Consider the following 15,536-nt stretch of genomic DNA (forward strand, 5'->3'; position numbering starts at 1 on the left):
GGCCTACGACATTATCGTCTCTTAAAATTTTTCAGGCTATTTTAAAATTTGAGTCTTGGAAAAAATATACATCCCCTAAGAAGAATATAATTTTTTATAAATCCAGTGTGTCACGGTACTCCAATGGCAAATTTTGTTTCTTTGTAGCTTTTTCTAATTCGTTAATTTAATTAACGAATGGAGTTCACAAAGAAGTGAAATATGTTGAGCACAAAATTTGCTTGACTTGGATGACCGGCTTCCAAAGTTACCCACTAAAAAAAATTATCAGCATCAGAGGCCTACGACATTATCGTCTTTTAAAATTCATCATATTATTTGAAATACACATCGTCTAAGAAGAATATAATTTTTCATAGATCCAGTTTGTGACGGTACTCCATAGGCAAATTTTACTTCCCCACAGCTTTTGCTAATTCGTTAACATAATTAACGAACATATCGACGAACGTGGTAATAACGTTGAAAATAAAATCCCGCTCGAGTCCGATGGCCGGCGGAAAATCCAGGCTGGTCTAATATCTGCGCCTCGACGCCGAGCGTCCGGCCGCCAGCGGGCAGGGAGGCCCGAAAATTCGTGTTGGCTTTCGCGATAAGCGCAGGCCAAAAACGGGAGCAATATAGCTTACCGAGGAGTGTCTGTGATGGTATTAATAACGGCGTGTGCGGGAGGTGGCCCGATTCATTGAAGACCAGTTATAGAATGATGCAGGCGGCCGCGTAACTACAATTTATTTTTTGGCTATTTTTAGCGGTTGGCGTAGCGCCACTATTTTCGGTTCTCTCAAATTTCTCACTCCATATTTGGGATTATGGATGACGGCCCCGCGGCGCGGTGTATCTTTACGACTACGCCCGTCGAGACACTTTCGTTGCCTCGTTCGCGCTCACCGCGTTTCGCCAGTCTCTCTATTCCCTATCCTCGGGATCCATTTGCGCATCGCGATCCACGCGAACACGGGGAACAATGGACCCGGGGTGCCAGCCTCTGACGTTTCGACACACGATCCCCACCCCCCTTCGTCTCCCCTTGAAACACTTTAGAATGTTTACGTTCACGGTATCGAAGAAATTCGTAGCCGCGTCCACCGGCCACCAAGCGTGTACACAATTACGGGCAACAAGTGGACGATTCGCGGCGAACAGCACGCGGGACGCGGGCGAGCATGTGTTCGGTCTCGATTGGCAAGGGCGCAAGTAGGTTAAAAACGGTAAGTCAGCTGCAATGCTCAGGAATATGTCAAGGCGATCGCGATAAAGAAACACCTAGGCTGATGGGTCACCTCTCTGTAATCAATCCCGTTCCTATGAAACGGAATCCCTCGTAACATCCTGACGAGACGACCTTCTTTCCTAAAGACGAAGTTTCGTAGACGAGGAGGACCGTGATCCACTGGCCTGGTTACGCGAGTACACCCCAAAACACACACCCACAGGGTCGTCGAATAAATAACTGGCCCACTGTTTGTCGTTCTCGCGTTACCTGTTACGGGAAACTTGCTTTCCGGCAACATGAACGCGCGCTGCTGGAGGATCCGTGCTCTTGTTAAATCCTGGCTGCCACCACCGAGCGTCTCGGTTTTCTCCACACGCGTAATCCGTGGCGGATCGCGACGAAACGCGCGAACTCTCGACGGTACGATGAACTCGATGGACACTTGTTGTCGGAGCCGGGGCGGTTAGTGTCACTTAGCACGCGACCCGGACCAGGGCCTGGAAAAGCAGGGAAAATCGTCCGTGGTCGATGGCGGAGGAAGGTAAGAAGCGGATAGAGGGCACGTGTCTGGGATGGGTTATCCGCGGACGAGGAGAGGCCCGATACAAGGAGGAAGATGAAGATAGGAGCATCGAGCGGGAACACGGGACCAGGAGGACCGTGAGAGGGGAGGAGAAAAGGAGACGACGACGTTAGAGGGAGCGAAAGAGAGGGACGAGAGAACGGAGCAGTCCGTTTTGAAGCAGTTTTGGCACTGTTACCAGCACGAACAGCCAAGCACCAACCCCGAGCCTCCACCTCCGCCGAGAGACGACCGAGACGACGACAGCGACGGCGGCGGTGGCGAACAAGACGAGCCCAGAGGTCCCCCTTAGAGGAAGAAGAGCGAGCGGAGGCGAGGGCGTATATTCTTGATTTGGGCGGATGGAAATCTGAGATTGCTCCATATCGGGCCGTGCGCCGTGACCACGGAGGTGCTCTGTAATAGCAGACATCCGAACCTTCTTCTCTTTCTCTCCGTCTGTCTTTTGCGCTCTCTCCTTTGCACGTCTCTTTCCGTTTCGGACTCCTTCTGCTTCGATCTTTCTTTCATCGCGCGTGGCTTCGTGCCGATCGTTTTTCTTTTGCTGCCTCCTCTGCGCCGCGCTGTTGCTGGATAATGTTTCTTCCTTTATCGATGCTTTTCTTCCTTTTTCCCCTCCCCGTTGCACTCTGATCCTTCCTTGTGTTCCATCGGTTTCGTTTATTTTCTTTGGCGCTTAACAGTTCCTCCTCTCTGCTTGTCCGTATTTGTCTCGCGTTTTTATCGCGTTTCTTTTCTTTTTCCGTTTGGTTTTCGTTCTCGTCGTTTTCGAAGGGGCAAAGGTCGACGGAGAACCGAGGAAATTTGGTAACTTAATCGTCTTTGTTTCTTCTTTTCTCCCGTTTCCCTCGCTTTCCCTTTCTTCCCGCAGCATCGGTCTTGTTCGATTTGCCAATGCGTATGATGCAAACACGAGGGTATATTTAACCCCGCGAACCACCAACGTGGATACGAGCCGCGTGCAAGCCACTTCTCTTTCGCCGATACTCTTCTTCTTTTTATTTTCTGCTCTTCCTTTTAGCGCGTTCCGCGACGAGTCCTCGCGCGCACTCCTGGATGGCAAGGTGCGCGACAGAAGGCTTCTCGATCCAACGTTCGATGATCGATCGACCATCTCGACGTCTAGGATCCACGGTGGGATTGAAAAGAGTCCAAAGAAGGCACTAATAGAATCGATTTGAAGCAGGAGATATACCCTCTCTACACTCATTTATCAAATTTATTAGTATACAGGATGTTCGGCCGCCCCTGGGAAAAATTTTAATGGGAGATATTAGAAGCCAAAATAAGACGAAAATCAAGAATATCAATTTCTTGGCTGAGGCTTCATTAAAAAGTTAGTAAAAAATTAAATTAAAAAATTTCAAATCATTCTGAAAACAACTATTTTTGGTTGCGGGGCTCAATTACAATCATTTTTGGTTAATACACATACCCTTGAAATACTATCCACTTTTGAAAACAAAATTCAAATAGGTACTTTTTTAGACGAAATTAAAAAATTTCAAATCATAATAAAAAAATTATATTTAGTTACAGAGGTCAATTACGATCATTTTTGGTCATTATACATACCTCCGAAATCCTACGCATTTTCGAGAAAAAAATTCCTCACCAAAAATATAATTTCTGGCCAGAAATGTTACCCCGAAATTTCATGCGAATCTTTAAAATGTCATAACTCCTGAACGGATTGGACGATTTTAATGTTTAAAAAAGCAAACTACGCGTATTTTGATGGAGAATATGTAGAAATTCGAAAAATTTTCGACAGGTTATTCCTTAACACCGTAAAATGAGAAAACCCCCATAAAAATGGTCCTATTTTCAAACTGCTATAACTCCTGCAATAGTGAATATATTTCAATGAAACTTTTTTCTGAAGTAGAGCTCATAGGTATCTACAAAAAAGTATTAGACAACTTTTCTATAGGGCGTCAAACAAATTTATTACAAATGAAAAACTAATTTTTAAGAAAATTCGACAGGGGGTAGGTGTCTAAATTTTTCGATGAAAATAAAAAATTTCAAATCGTTCTGAAAAAATTATTTCTAGTTGCGGGGGTCAATTACAATCATTTTTGGTGAATAGACATACCCCCGAAATCTTACGTGCTTTCGAGAAAAAAATTCGAGAAGGTGTGAAATTTTTCGACAAAATTAAAAAATTTCAAATAGTTCTGAAAAAATTATTTTCGATTGCGGGGGTCAATTACAATCATTTTTTAAGAATAGACCTACCCCCGAAATCCTACGCACTTTCTAGAAAGTGTGAAAAAATTGGAGTGAAAAGCAAAAGAAGATTTAAAAGCATAACGTTCCACTGGAAATTATATAAAAGTTTTAGGAATTCAAGAATGGGACTTCATTAAGTGCAAATTTTACCAATAGAATTATATGTAACGATATGGACCAAAAAATGGCTAAAAATCGTTCGATCGTAAAACCATTTATAAATATTTATACGAAGAAGATCGAAACGCTGCAATTTCGTGCTCGACTGGCTAGAAAGTCTTGATTATTCCTAACGCTTTGTTGGTTTCATCGGGAGATTACGTTGTCACGATGACTGTGTAAGAACCTCATAAACGAGGGCAAGAAAGCAACCGTCTTAAGTGTTGCCAACAAAATAGACCTGCCAACTGTCTGAAACCGCTCAGGTTTGACTATAGAAGTGTTTACGAAATAAGCGAGAATCGGAAATAGTTACCAAAAAGTCGAGCATATCTGGAAACCTTACACCACTATTACCGGTAAAATAAATGCATAGCAATGTTTCCTCGTATCTTCGTTATTTTAACGAAAGTACTAGATCCCTTACGACACACGAACGTTACATTACTGTTAGTTAATTTTATCGCGAATAATGTTTAACTCGAAGAACAGAAATATATCCGGTTGCCAATTGCAGCCGTAAAACTAGAAATTGTTTAATATTCCAAGGTAAAATTATTCGATCGTTTCATATCGAGAACGACTTGCGTAAACATAGTTGAAAAAACAAGTGGCCGAGAGTGTGATTCAATTTTATTATTTCTTTCGGTCAATGCTCAACTTCGTGTTCCGTTAACGCGTGCAAACATACGCGTTAAGTAACTTGTAACCCATTGTATATTTTTATACTAAACTTGTTCGATCTTGGCTCGAGGATCTTACGAAACAAAAAGGAATCTGAATAAGCAATTTAACGCGTCGACGTTTCCCTGGTGATCGTGGAATTTCAGGGATCGCGACTCCTTAATCGCGATAATTATTTCTAATTTATAGAAGCGAATTCCGAGGATGGTACACGGTCAATCGCGTTACTTTTGCGCCATGTTTCGACCGTTATTTCTGACCATTACTGGTACCGCTGGGAATTACTATGCCTACGTATGCGACGGTTAATACCTTGCACGTTCGCGCTCCGGAGCCAATGTCGCGAGAAACGTACGCGAGCACAATGAAACGTGGTTAAACCAGACAGGACAGAACGCAATTAACCGTTTAACATGTTCACTGTCGCTGTATACTGGGTGGCTCTATTACGACGTTCGCGTGAAAAAGCTTTAACTTCGAGCGAGCTCGAAACGCATTAATCACTCGTAGTACGTTTCTACCTTCTGATTAGAACAGCAATAGTTCATTAAAAGGTTACGTAAAGTATCTTCATTGTAGAAAAGACTGAATTGTTGTATAGCTTTGAACCTTCAAAAATTATCAGCTATTCGTGTGTTTATTTAGTTTCTTCGTTGGTTGCTCTCTAGCAAGCTCTAAGCTTCAGTCAATCGTTTGCCATACGCGTGAATCACTTTTATAATTAGAATGCGGATTTTTAAACAAATTCAGATTTTTATTAATAGAATTAATGAAATTGGAGCCTTGTAGAAGATTGTCTCAATTGCTACATATAATAATTAAATACTTTAAGTATTTCTTATATTTTTGCACATTGAGAGATTTTGTAGTTTTCTGAGAATTAAAATTTCCCATATATGCATAAACATCCGCAGTTTACTTAGAGTACGTATTTTGTAATAATTTTGACAGCTATAGATTAGTGGAGTCGTTAAAGAACTGAAATTCTTGCATGTCTTCTCGTTGGTCGAAGTCCACGACATTATTAATTAGTAATGAATTTAGAATTGTATAGTTAAGATAGGAAAATATATACAGTTACTGCCAATCGTATTCGTACACTATAATGGTCATTCGCTACAAATAAAAAAAACTTTGTTAAGGGTTGTCCCACCCTGGAGAGCACCTGGAGAGTACACAATAAAATAAGAAACGAAATAAAACTACTTAATTAACAAAGAAAAGTAAGACACAGTTGTAATAAACACATTTGATAAAAATGAATAGAAGGAATTCCATAAAAAAGTTTTTTTCAGTTTATATCGCCACTGTACAAATACGAGTGGAGAGTAACCAGTATATGTTATCGTTTCGAATCATAGGGACTAAAAGTTTGGTACGTCGTATATAAAATAGTAAAGTATAAATAAGGTACCAACAATTGCTAAAATGAGCTAAGCAAATGGAGATGGCCATGATACACCAAGTGAGCAAAAACTAACCAAAGAAAATGATGAATAAGTAGGAAACGAAAGGCTAGTTCGTTAATGATAAAAGAGATTGAAAGCCCTACAATGATTATAGTGTACGATTACGAGTGGAAGTAACTATATTTAGAATTTAGTTACTGAAACTGCGGGAAGAAAAATGGCGTACGATAGAATCTACTAAAAGATAAAGTAGGATCGAAGAACGATAAATTCAGCGACTTTTCCAGCGGCTCCGCAGAAATCCAACGTCCAAACAATTAGTCAGTACCGTAAAGAAGGGAAAAAAAGCTCGAAACACGGGCGCAGCAGGCATAACGCGTTCGAATTTTTGCAACGAATTCCTCGATGATTAACAGCTGCGGCTAAGAATTCAGCGCGGCGGCGTTCACCTCGTAGCGCATACACGAATCGTTACTTAACAGTTGCCGCTGACAAACGAACTCGCTCGTTAAATTATCGTTTCGAAAATAATGGGATACAAGAACGCGTGTATCGGTCTCGAAGGCGATGAAGAAACGGCCAACGTTCCAAGATTCTATGCGTATCGGACTATTCTGAACATCGACGGGACCGAGGATCGTCATAAAATCTTGAAAAACGTTCCTTTTTATTCCACGCGAGCAGACGTGCACAGTCTCTTAAAACGTTATTTGTCTCTTGTACTAAGTTACGAATTTTTTTTTATTAAATATCTAAAATCACAGAGTGAAGACCAAACGAAGAGAACGCAGATTTCTTAGTGTTCTTAGTTTTAAAAGTGAGACGCGATCGTTTGGAGAAATTTCAACCGCGGATGCACTTTCCTCGCTCGCGCGTGGATTAATGTACGCAACGAAAGCTAACATTCCTTGATCTTAGCGACCAGTGGTGCGTACGCGTTCACCAAGGAACGACGTAATCCCGGCCTAACGTGCTGTCTCGCGGGTTAATGAGCCTTGAAGGCTCCAACGCTGGTGGAGAAGTCGTGTTTCCCACAACGGTGCACCGGACGACGTGCAATCTCCGTTCTTCGGCGGCACGTCCGTCCAACCGCAACGTTCATCCGTTAATGCACGCGATTTATTACGCGCGCTGTTATCTATCGCGTGTACGCGAACGAGACGTCGCGTGGGATCGTTTAACGTTTAGAGGGAAAAGCGTATCCGTTCTTCGAGGCGTCTGGGCGCACTATATACACCGATATGGAATAATATTACACCGCCAGCTGCTTTGCTAGCGTTTGAAATTCAATTTCCAACAGATTAATAAATACTTTTTGCCGCGAAAGCGAGCACAAACGAGGCGTCGTGTATTTCACGACTGGAGTCGTCGACAACCTATTAGAATTTTGCAATATTTCACTGGCTGCTCTATCGTTTGTAGTGCAAGGGATTCTTCGTGGTAAAATAGGTTGAAAATGTAGAATAAAATTTTTTCTTATGATGCTTCGTTCTATCGATAATGGAATTTGAATGGTTATTATACGTCAAATTCATTCTAATATAACATAATTTTATTGACAATCGTTGTTCATTATAGTAAATTAAATTGATTAAAAAGTAAAACTGTGACTGCAAAGAGCGAAGGATAAACGTCTGTTCGTTACTCGCTGTTTCTACTTAAATTGGTAATTTCATATTGTAGTTCTATTAAAGGTGGTGTAAATTAATTAATAAAAACTATTCATCGTCGATCAAAGACATTGTTTCATCACATGTTAGATCTCATGTTATATCTCTATGTATGTTATGGTTGAAGATAAATCCCGGGTTGGAATAGAACAATATTATGTAAATGTCGATTGTTTGATTCGGTAAAACCGCAACACGTATAGTAGAACCGTGTTACCAAGATATGAATTTTCATTGAAAGTGGTCCAAAACAACGAGGAAAGGAATGTATCATCGATGCAATCTACATCGCTTGTAGCTATTGAACCAAAAATAAATTGTAAACGACATCGTTCTACATATCCTTCTGCCGCCAACACCGAGGACAAGTACAAATTGTTTCAAGTATAAAATGCATTCTATTATTGCTTGTAAATGAGGTATAAATAAATATTGGTTTGTGCGGTTTTTAAAACACCGACTCTTTCTCGTGGTCTACGTTATTTAGAAACTATGAAATGGGACAACATAAGCCATAAGTTTCGGTAGTTCCTAAAGATTATTCCATAAAAACGACAGAAAATTGTTGTCTCTTAGATAAATGATTATTCTGCCTGCCAGTAAATAGAATGAAACGTAGAATAATAAAATCCGTAAAGCGTCTATCTTAGAATCTGTTGTGGGCGTTCTAGGCGTTGCGGAACGAAGGTGATTAATTTTGATTCCTTTATTTTTATCCTTCGAAATTATCTATTGCAAATTACGCGTTTATCGTTCAGTCTCATACGATAATCCGTTGGTTCTACATAAAAATCGATCGTTGTTTTAAAGAGTTACTTGTTCGAATGCACGGAGAAAATAAGAAGATTAAGAACCGTTTAATCTCGGTAACGAAATCCTGTACGAAGGGTTTAACCGCGATCGAGGCCCGAACGTGCGTAAAGTACCTAACGACTTCTCACCGTCGAACGAGCACGTGAAAAGTAACAACGACTTATCTTTTTTCTTTTTGCTCGAGCACGGACGTACATACGTTAAAACGGCAGCTTGTCAACCGTCTTTCGTATGCTCCCTGGCTGTCGTCATAGCTGACTAGCGAGCATAACGTAGCTCCGAAGATAAAACCTGGTGCCAGGACGCGAAGTGGAAAGTAGCTGTTGACATATCGCTGCCAGGTATTGGGACACGTCGCGCAAGTAGGCGGGGTGGCTTAACCTATGCGGGATATAATGTACGCCTCCGCGATATTGGACACAGTCGCATAAACTCGCGACACATTGTCGTACGAGATAGCGTGACGTTTCTCTATCGACGGTAGCCAGAGTGACGGTATCCGTACAGGCGCGAATTAAATGTCAGCTTTGATTCGGAATCCATTCTCGTACACCTTCGGATGATTCGATCCGTCGACGACATACTTGGTCGATACCGATTCGTTTGTGCTCGAGGGATGCATTAAAAATTGTGCGAAAACCAAGTTTTATTCATGTAATATCGGTGGAAGGAATTAATAGAAACGTCAAAATATCTCTTATGCAACGTATTTTGTATTCTTTTCTTATTTATCTTCGTTACTAATGAATGCAGAAGGGTTGAATTTTTTTCTATTAAAATTTCCTCGTTCAAAAATCTGATGATTAAATTAAATATAGAGTCTTGATATAAATTCTATATTGTTCTGTGTATTTCTTTATTATGTATTATACGAAGTGTTCCCTGGGAAAAATTCTAATGGGAGATTCTAGAGGCCAAAATAAGACGAAAATCAGGAATATCAATTTGTTGATCGAGGCTTCGTTAAAAAGTTATTAACGTTTAAAGTTCCGCCTGTAGAACAGCTGCGTGCGCGTGATAGTGATTCTCATTCACAAGACTGTAAAACTGTCGATACGTCACTAAGTAGAGTTTCTCACGCTGAGTGAGAACCACTATCACGCGTAGCCGTTCTACAGACGGAACTTTAAGCGTTAATAACTTTTTAACGAAGCCTCGATCAACAAATTGATATTCCTGATTTTCGTCTTATTTTGGCCTCTAGAATCTCCCATTAAAATATTTCTATATGCACTTTTTGTTCATCTATAAGCATCTATAAGCACCTCGACTGTAAAAATATTGTATTTTCTCTTGTACACTAATAAATTCTTTTCAATAGGGTTTTAAATAAATGTATTTCTCGTCAAGATTCTTTCCGATGGGTGATACTTTTACAGAAAACTGAAATGACGCGTTATAAAATAGGAAAAATTAAATCCTCTCTGACTCAATTGCCAAGCTAACTTTTGCATTAAATAACAATATGAATTTTTCTGTTAATTCCAGAGAAAGAAACCACCCTGAGGAGGGTAATCGACTTGGATAAAATGTTTACGTATCGCACTCGTGACCCAAAACGAATCCTATAATTCTGTCTGAATAAGGAACGTAGCAAATCTCACGTTTCCAAGAATTTCACGACAATGGAAACCGAAGTTTGATCGCCGCACGGACAAAGTTAATCATACAGTTGATGTTTGCGATCGGTTTTATTGAATAGACGCTAACTTCAGAGAAAAATCCGCGGATAGAGACCGTCAATTTTCTACGACGTAGGCAGCAGCAGCGCGGACTCGGGAATTATAATTTCCCATAACGCAGATACACATCGTATTTTCTCTTCGCCGGAACGGGCATCGTTGCAGAACGTAAAAATATAATAACACGTATCTAGCGGTCCGCGATACACGACGCGTAGCAACGTTTACACGGTAAATTGTCGGCGATACCAGGGGGAATATATCTTCGTTTCGACGCAAAGGAAACAGACGTCGATTTCCATCAAAAGAGCATATACAGCTTTCACCTTGTCACGCGATTTTTCTGCCTCGTCGTATTTATCTGCCATTCGGCATATTTATCTCCTTTTATTTTTTATCTTTGCATAATACGTAATATTCGTAACGCACCGCGTACACTCGTCGCGAAAAGTATCTTGCAGAGCCTCGAAGGATTTTTTTTAGAACTTAAAAAACACCTGGCGAACACTGATCAATAGAGGGTATAAAAAGTTCTTAACCAAAAAAAAAAAAAATAATATTTCTGCATTGTAATAAATTTTATTTGGTTCGAGTTGGTTTGAATTCGTTTGTTCCTATCCTAGATAAAACTGAAAAGAGAGGCAATTCAAATAATGAAGGCTAAATAAAAATCTATTGGTGGTTTTTATTTTCACATAATACGTAATATTCGTATGACACTTTTTGGAGTATAAAAAAGACCTAATACTGATTCATACACGATATAAACTTCTGGCCGCCTTTTAATTAAAAAAAAAAAAATAATGATATTTAGGAACTGTAACAAATCTGATTCGATTTGAGTTAGTTTGAATGCTTTTGTTCCTATCCTAGATAAAACTGAAAAGAGAGGAAATTCAAATAATGAAGGGTAAATAAAAATCTGTTACTTGTTTTATTTTCACATAATACGTAATATTCGTATGACACTTTTTGGAGTATAAAGAAGACCTAATACTGATTCATACACGATATAAACTTCTGGTTGCTTTTTAACCAAAAAGAATAATAATATTTACGAACTGTAACAAATCTGATTCGGTTCTGAGTTAGTTTGAATCCGTTTGTTCCCGCCGTGTAATACTGAAAAGAGAATTTTCGTCGAATAAACGCCGAATAAAAGATCTGTTATTCGGTGGATATTTACGCCGCGCGCGCGTTTTACGGATTTTAAATCCACGGTACAGCCCCATAAACCTCTATTAAACGAGTAAGTTGTAATAAAAGGAATCGTAACGCGAAAAAAATGTTTCTTTGATCGCGCGAAATAAAATCGAAAACTGATTCACGCCGAGCACCGAACGATAAATAAGGCTCTCGGTGGATAAAAGGCGCGCGTTCGTATTGTTGTTCGTGCGATGTACGGGCGTTTTTGCAACCGTGACGAACATACTTTTCGCGGCGAGTGTATGCCCGCTTTCGAACGAAAAAAGGTCCCCGCGATATCGCCCGATTCGACGATCGACGCAATCTGTCCGAAGTATAAAGAAGAGAAAACGAGCACTTCCTGCGCGCTGTCGATGGACCACCTTACGGTTAGGCCAATTGGATCGCCCACACGCCCGTTGAAATCTGAAAGGAATACTCGAGCTCCGACTACCAATACCGTTAAGACCGATCTCCTTGCCTTCTCTACCCTGAAACTATTCAAGGCGTACCGCTTTTAATTCGGCAATGACGCAACGCGCGACTCGATCGTCCGCGTGGGCGTCTCTTCTATGAAACCGCGCTAAACTATGCCCATGTTTGGCACGGGCCACGAAACGGGACGGTGAAATTTCGTTCGATGACAGTCCTGACGAATGATCCCATCGTGCGACGAAGTACATCTCGCGTGCTCCTCGCAGGGTTCGTTTAGCATCGACGTTGCGTAGTCGTTCGAGGACAGCTCGTTTATCGGGACTCCATTCATCCGAAACCTCAACGAACGTCTGACTTATCGAAATTACCGATAACCTCTCATTGTGCGCGATCATTCGACGTCGTGTACCAACATACTCGCGCTAATAGGGACATGGAATGAGAAGTTATCGATGGAAGATTAATTTGCGAAGTATCAGATGTGATCTGATATTTTTATTGCACGAAATTCGTAGCTCGAAGAAGAGTTTTACGTAGGGAACTGTTTAATATTCCTCTTAATCCCTTGACGTATAGTTTGATTTCAAGTAATTTTTCAAACGTATATTACTTAATTTTGTTTACATTTGTTCGTTCAAGGAATGACTACGAAAAAGAATAGATTTGTTTTACGATATGATATTTTTATTGCACGAAATTCGTAGCTCCTTCATGCCTAGTATCGATCGAAGAAGAATTTTACGCAGAGAACTTAACAATAAATATATTTTATAATTATAATTAAGCAACACGCCACTCTCACCTTTTCACACAACATTCTTGAGACGTAAAAACAAAAGATCAATTTCTTTGATCTGTTATTCGAGTCTCCCCCCCCCCCTTAAGGGTGATCCTTTTTCAATTGTACGTCAACGATTCGCATTGCAATGTCTTAATCTATATCTTGACATATTATCTACCACGTTCCACGCAACATTTATATTAAATATCTTCTCGTCGACGATATTTTCTCGCCTAACATAATTATAAATATCAACGAGCTTCCCTCGATCTCGATCGAAGCTATTCGTTAAGGGGCCTGTTAGTCAGGGATGCTTAGGTTCGTTGCGTTTTCAGCGACGAAAGAAACGGGTCACCGTGCAATCTTTTAGCATAACGGAGCAACGATAGTAACGATCTCCCTGAAAGAAGCCGGGCAAAAAGCGGGGTACGGTGCGTACGCCGGTACAGTGTCACTTGCACAAGTTCCCTCCGTGGAACTTTGATTGGACGATCGAGAGACGCCGGTTGTAAAACTTTTCCCAGCTGGTATGTCCGAATGTAAATGTCATAGCCGAGGAGGGGTAGAGCCGCTATTATTTCACCGTTGCAATCTGTCTCCGGATGCATGGGGAATCGTGGCTAAAAGGTAAAACCCGCCGATCGCGATTGGCAGGTCTCTCGATGTGGAAACTCTCCCACCCTGTGGCTCGATACCCACCTTCGTGTCCCACTCGATAGTATCCCCCCATTCTGACGAGACTCGCGATCACCAGACCCAAGCAAACCCACCTCCGATCGCCATACCCGCTAATTCGAGAAAGTATGGCTGTCCGAATCGTTAGCCGGATGCTTAACTCCTAATGACGAGTCACACGGAACGCGGTGGCTCGATCCTCGCGATCCAACGGGGTGAAACCTAATTTTTTCCACGCGTGTCCACTTGACGAAATTGGTAGGCGTCCACGCGGTACGTGACACAGCATCTTAACGCTCTTATAGTCCTCGAATCTTAACGGGGGAGACTCATGTAACATGGTAAAACGAAAAGTGATATTTGAGAACTTTTTTTATAGCATAATGGTTTGATGAAACTTTTTGCCACATTCCACATATATTCCTTAATATTTCAAGATACAAATTTTTTTTTTTTCGTTAGGTTTTATCGACTTTGGGTGAAATAATAAACGTTATTCCTTACGTCGATGGTGTTCATCAGAGTGCAGTCTTTTTTCCTTTGATCTAGAATAAAAAATGGAACGACATTTTGTTCGTAATAATATTACTATGAACTAACATCCTTCGTAATAATAATTATTTAAACTATGCTTACTGCGTAATTAAATTAGAAATTTATTGCAAGAATCATTTTCTTTGTGTTCAGAGACGTGTATCTTCGACGATTTTGTGTTTTTTAAGGAGGATTTTAGTTATCTAATGGTATGATCTCGTATCCAAATATCACTGAAATGTTTAGATTTAATGTTCCTTCCAGAATACTATGTCGTTCTGAATTATTTCACATAGAACACGATCGAACATTTCATGGTTTCTATGCACATGGTTTGATCGATGTTTTTAACCATTCAATTCTACCATTTAAATGTTCTTTACTTGGTATATCCTTGTAATTATTCACAGTCAGTCTCATACTTCATAACGTTCAATTTTGTTTCTCTGTTTATCTTTGTTATGTAACTATCTTGTACACTTGTATCCCTTTCTGTACTAATGGGTATTTAATCCCGTGAATAAATAAATAAATAAATTATCAAAGTGGTCAAAATGACCCATTCGTAGTTTCTAATAAAAATTGTACAAAAGTTGCTCAACTAGATTTTTGAAAATTTACTGTAGTTTTTTATGAGAAAGTAAAACAACATTCATTTCCATTGCATTATACATTTCTTCAAGTATGTATCGTTTTAATACCCTTGGTACAAATAAATACAACATAAGTATCGACAGTTCTAGTGTTAAAACACAGTTTTTTTTTTAATTAACTCCAACATGAATCGCTAACAGATAATATTTATGAATTCCGTAACGTTAAGTTTAGAATCTAAAATCTAGCATTAATATCTTAATCCCCAGGGAGAGGTCAACGCAAAATAGTGATGTATATTTTTATACTCGGTTACCAAGCGTAAAGAATGCTTTTGGATGTCAATTGATTAGGATGTGCTATAATTCTCTTCTAATATTTGGTCGTGTGTTCGTTTGTTTCTTCCATACCCGTTTGAGAGCTCAAATTTGAAACGTTTTTTTATTGTGAACATTCTCTGCAATGTTCAGCGGGATATTTGTTTATACGAGGAATCAACAATGCATATCTATTTCCGGCAATGGCTCATCGTCGTGTTAAATGGCTTGAAAAGTTGCGTAGATCGTAAGCATCTTCGAGATCGGGAGATGTTTCCCCAAGCATTTCGAATATATTAAATTCGTATATACCGCCAAGCAGTAACGTTTGTAAATTCTTCTTTAATTGCTTCTCTGCATCGTTTATCGGCGATTCCACGAGATACGCAGTCATTAAGGATGCTAGCAGAAGTCGCACTACGTTAACCGGTTTTATTATCACTTTTTACAAACGCTACTATACGTAACGCTAGTTTCTGTTACTGGAAAACAGATATATGCAGTGCTTATGAAGCAAATTATGTTTGCTTCCAACAGTCACGCTTCATAATTACTTCGATAAGA

The 15,536-nt window shown here is 40.1% G+C and overlaps 1 protein-coding gene across 6 annotated transcripts in view; it reads right to left on the reverse strand.

The window, feature by feature from the left end:
* LOC143343454 (uncharacterized) overlaps positions 1-15,536 on the reverse strand; it is a 54,999-nt gene that overhangs the window by 14,414 nt on the left and 25,049 nt on the right. The window contains exons 1-2 of one of the 6 annotated variants that reach the window (XM_076768367.1): positions 1,484-2,792; positions 1,284-1,398 (exon numbers count right to left, since the gene is read on the reverse strand). The exons of 1 other annotated variant lie outside the window; for it this stretch is intronic. Coding sequence is in view for 1 of the 5 variants with exons in the window: in XM_076768364.1 (XP_076624479.1) it covers positions 1,484-1,514 (31 nt within the window). In the remaining 4 variants the exon portion in view is untranslated. Of the gene's footprint in view, positions 1-629; positions 884-1,283; positions 2,793-8,968; positions 9,007-15,536 lie in introns of those variants that run through there. 4 more of the 6 variants (XM_076768369.1, XM_076768364.1, XM_076768366.1 and 1 more) reach the window with 4 other exon arrangements.

This window comes from Colletes latitarsis, chromosome 7 (assembly GCF_051014445.1).
Source record: "Colletes latitarsis isolate SP2378_abdomen chromosome 7, iyColLati1, whole genome shotgun sequence".
Lineage (NCBI taxonomy): Eukaryota > Metazoa > Arthropoda > Insecta > Hymenoptera > Colletidae > Colletes > Colletes latitarsis.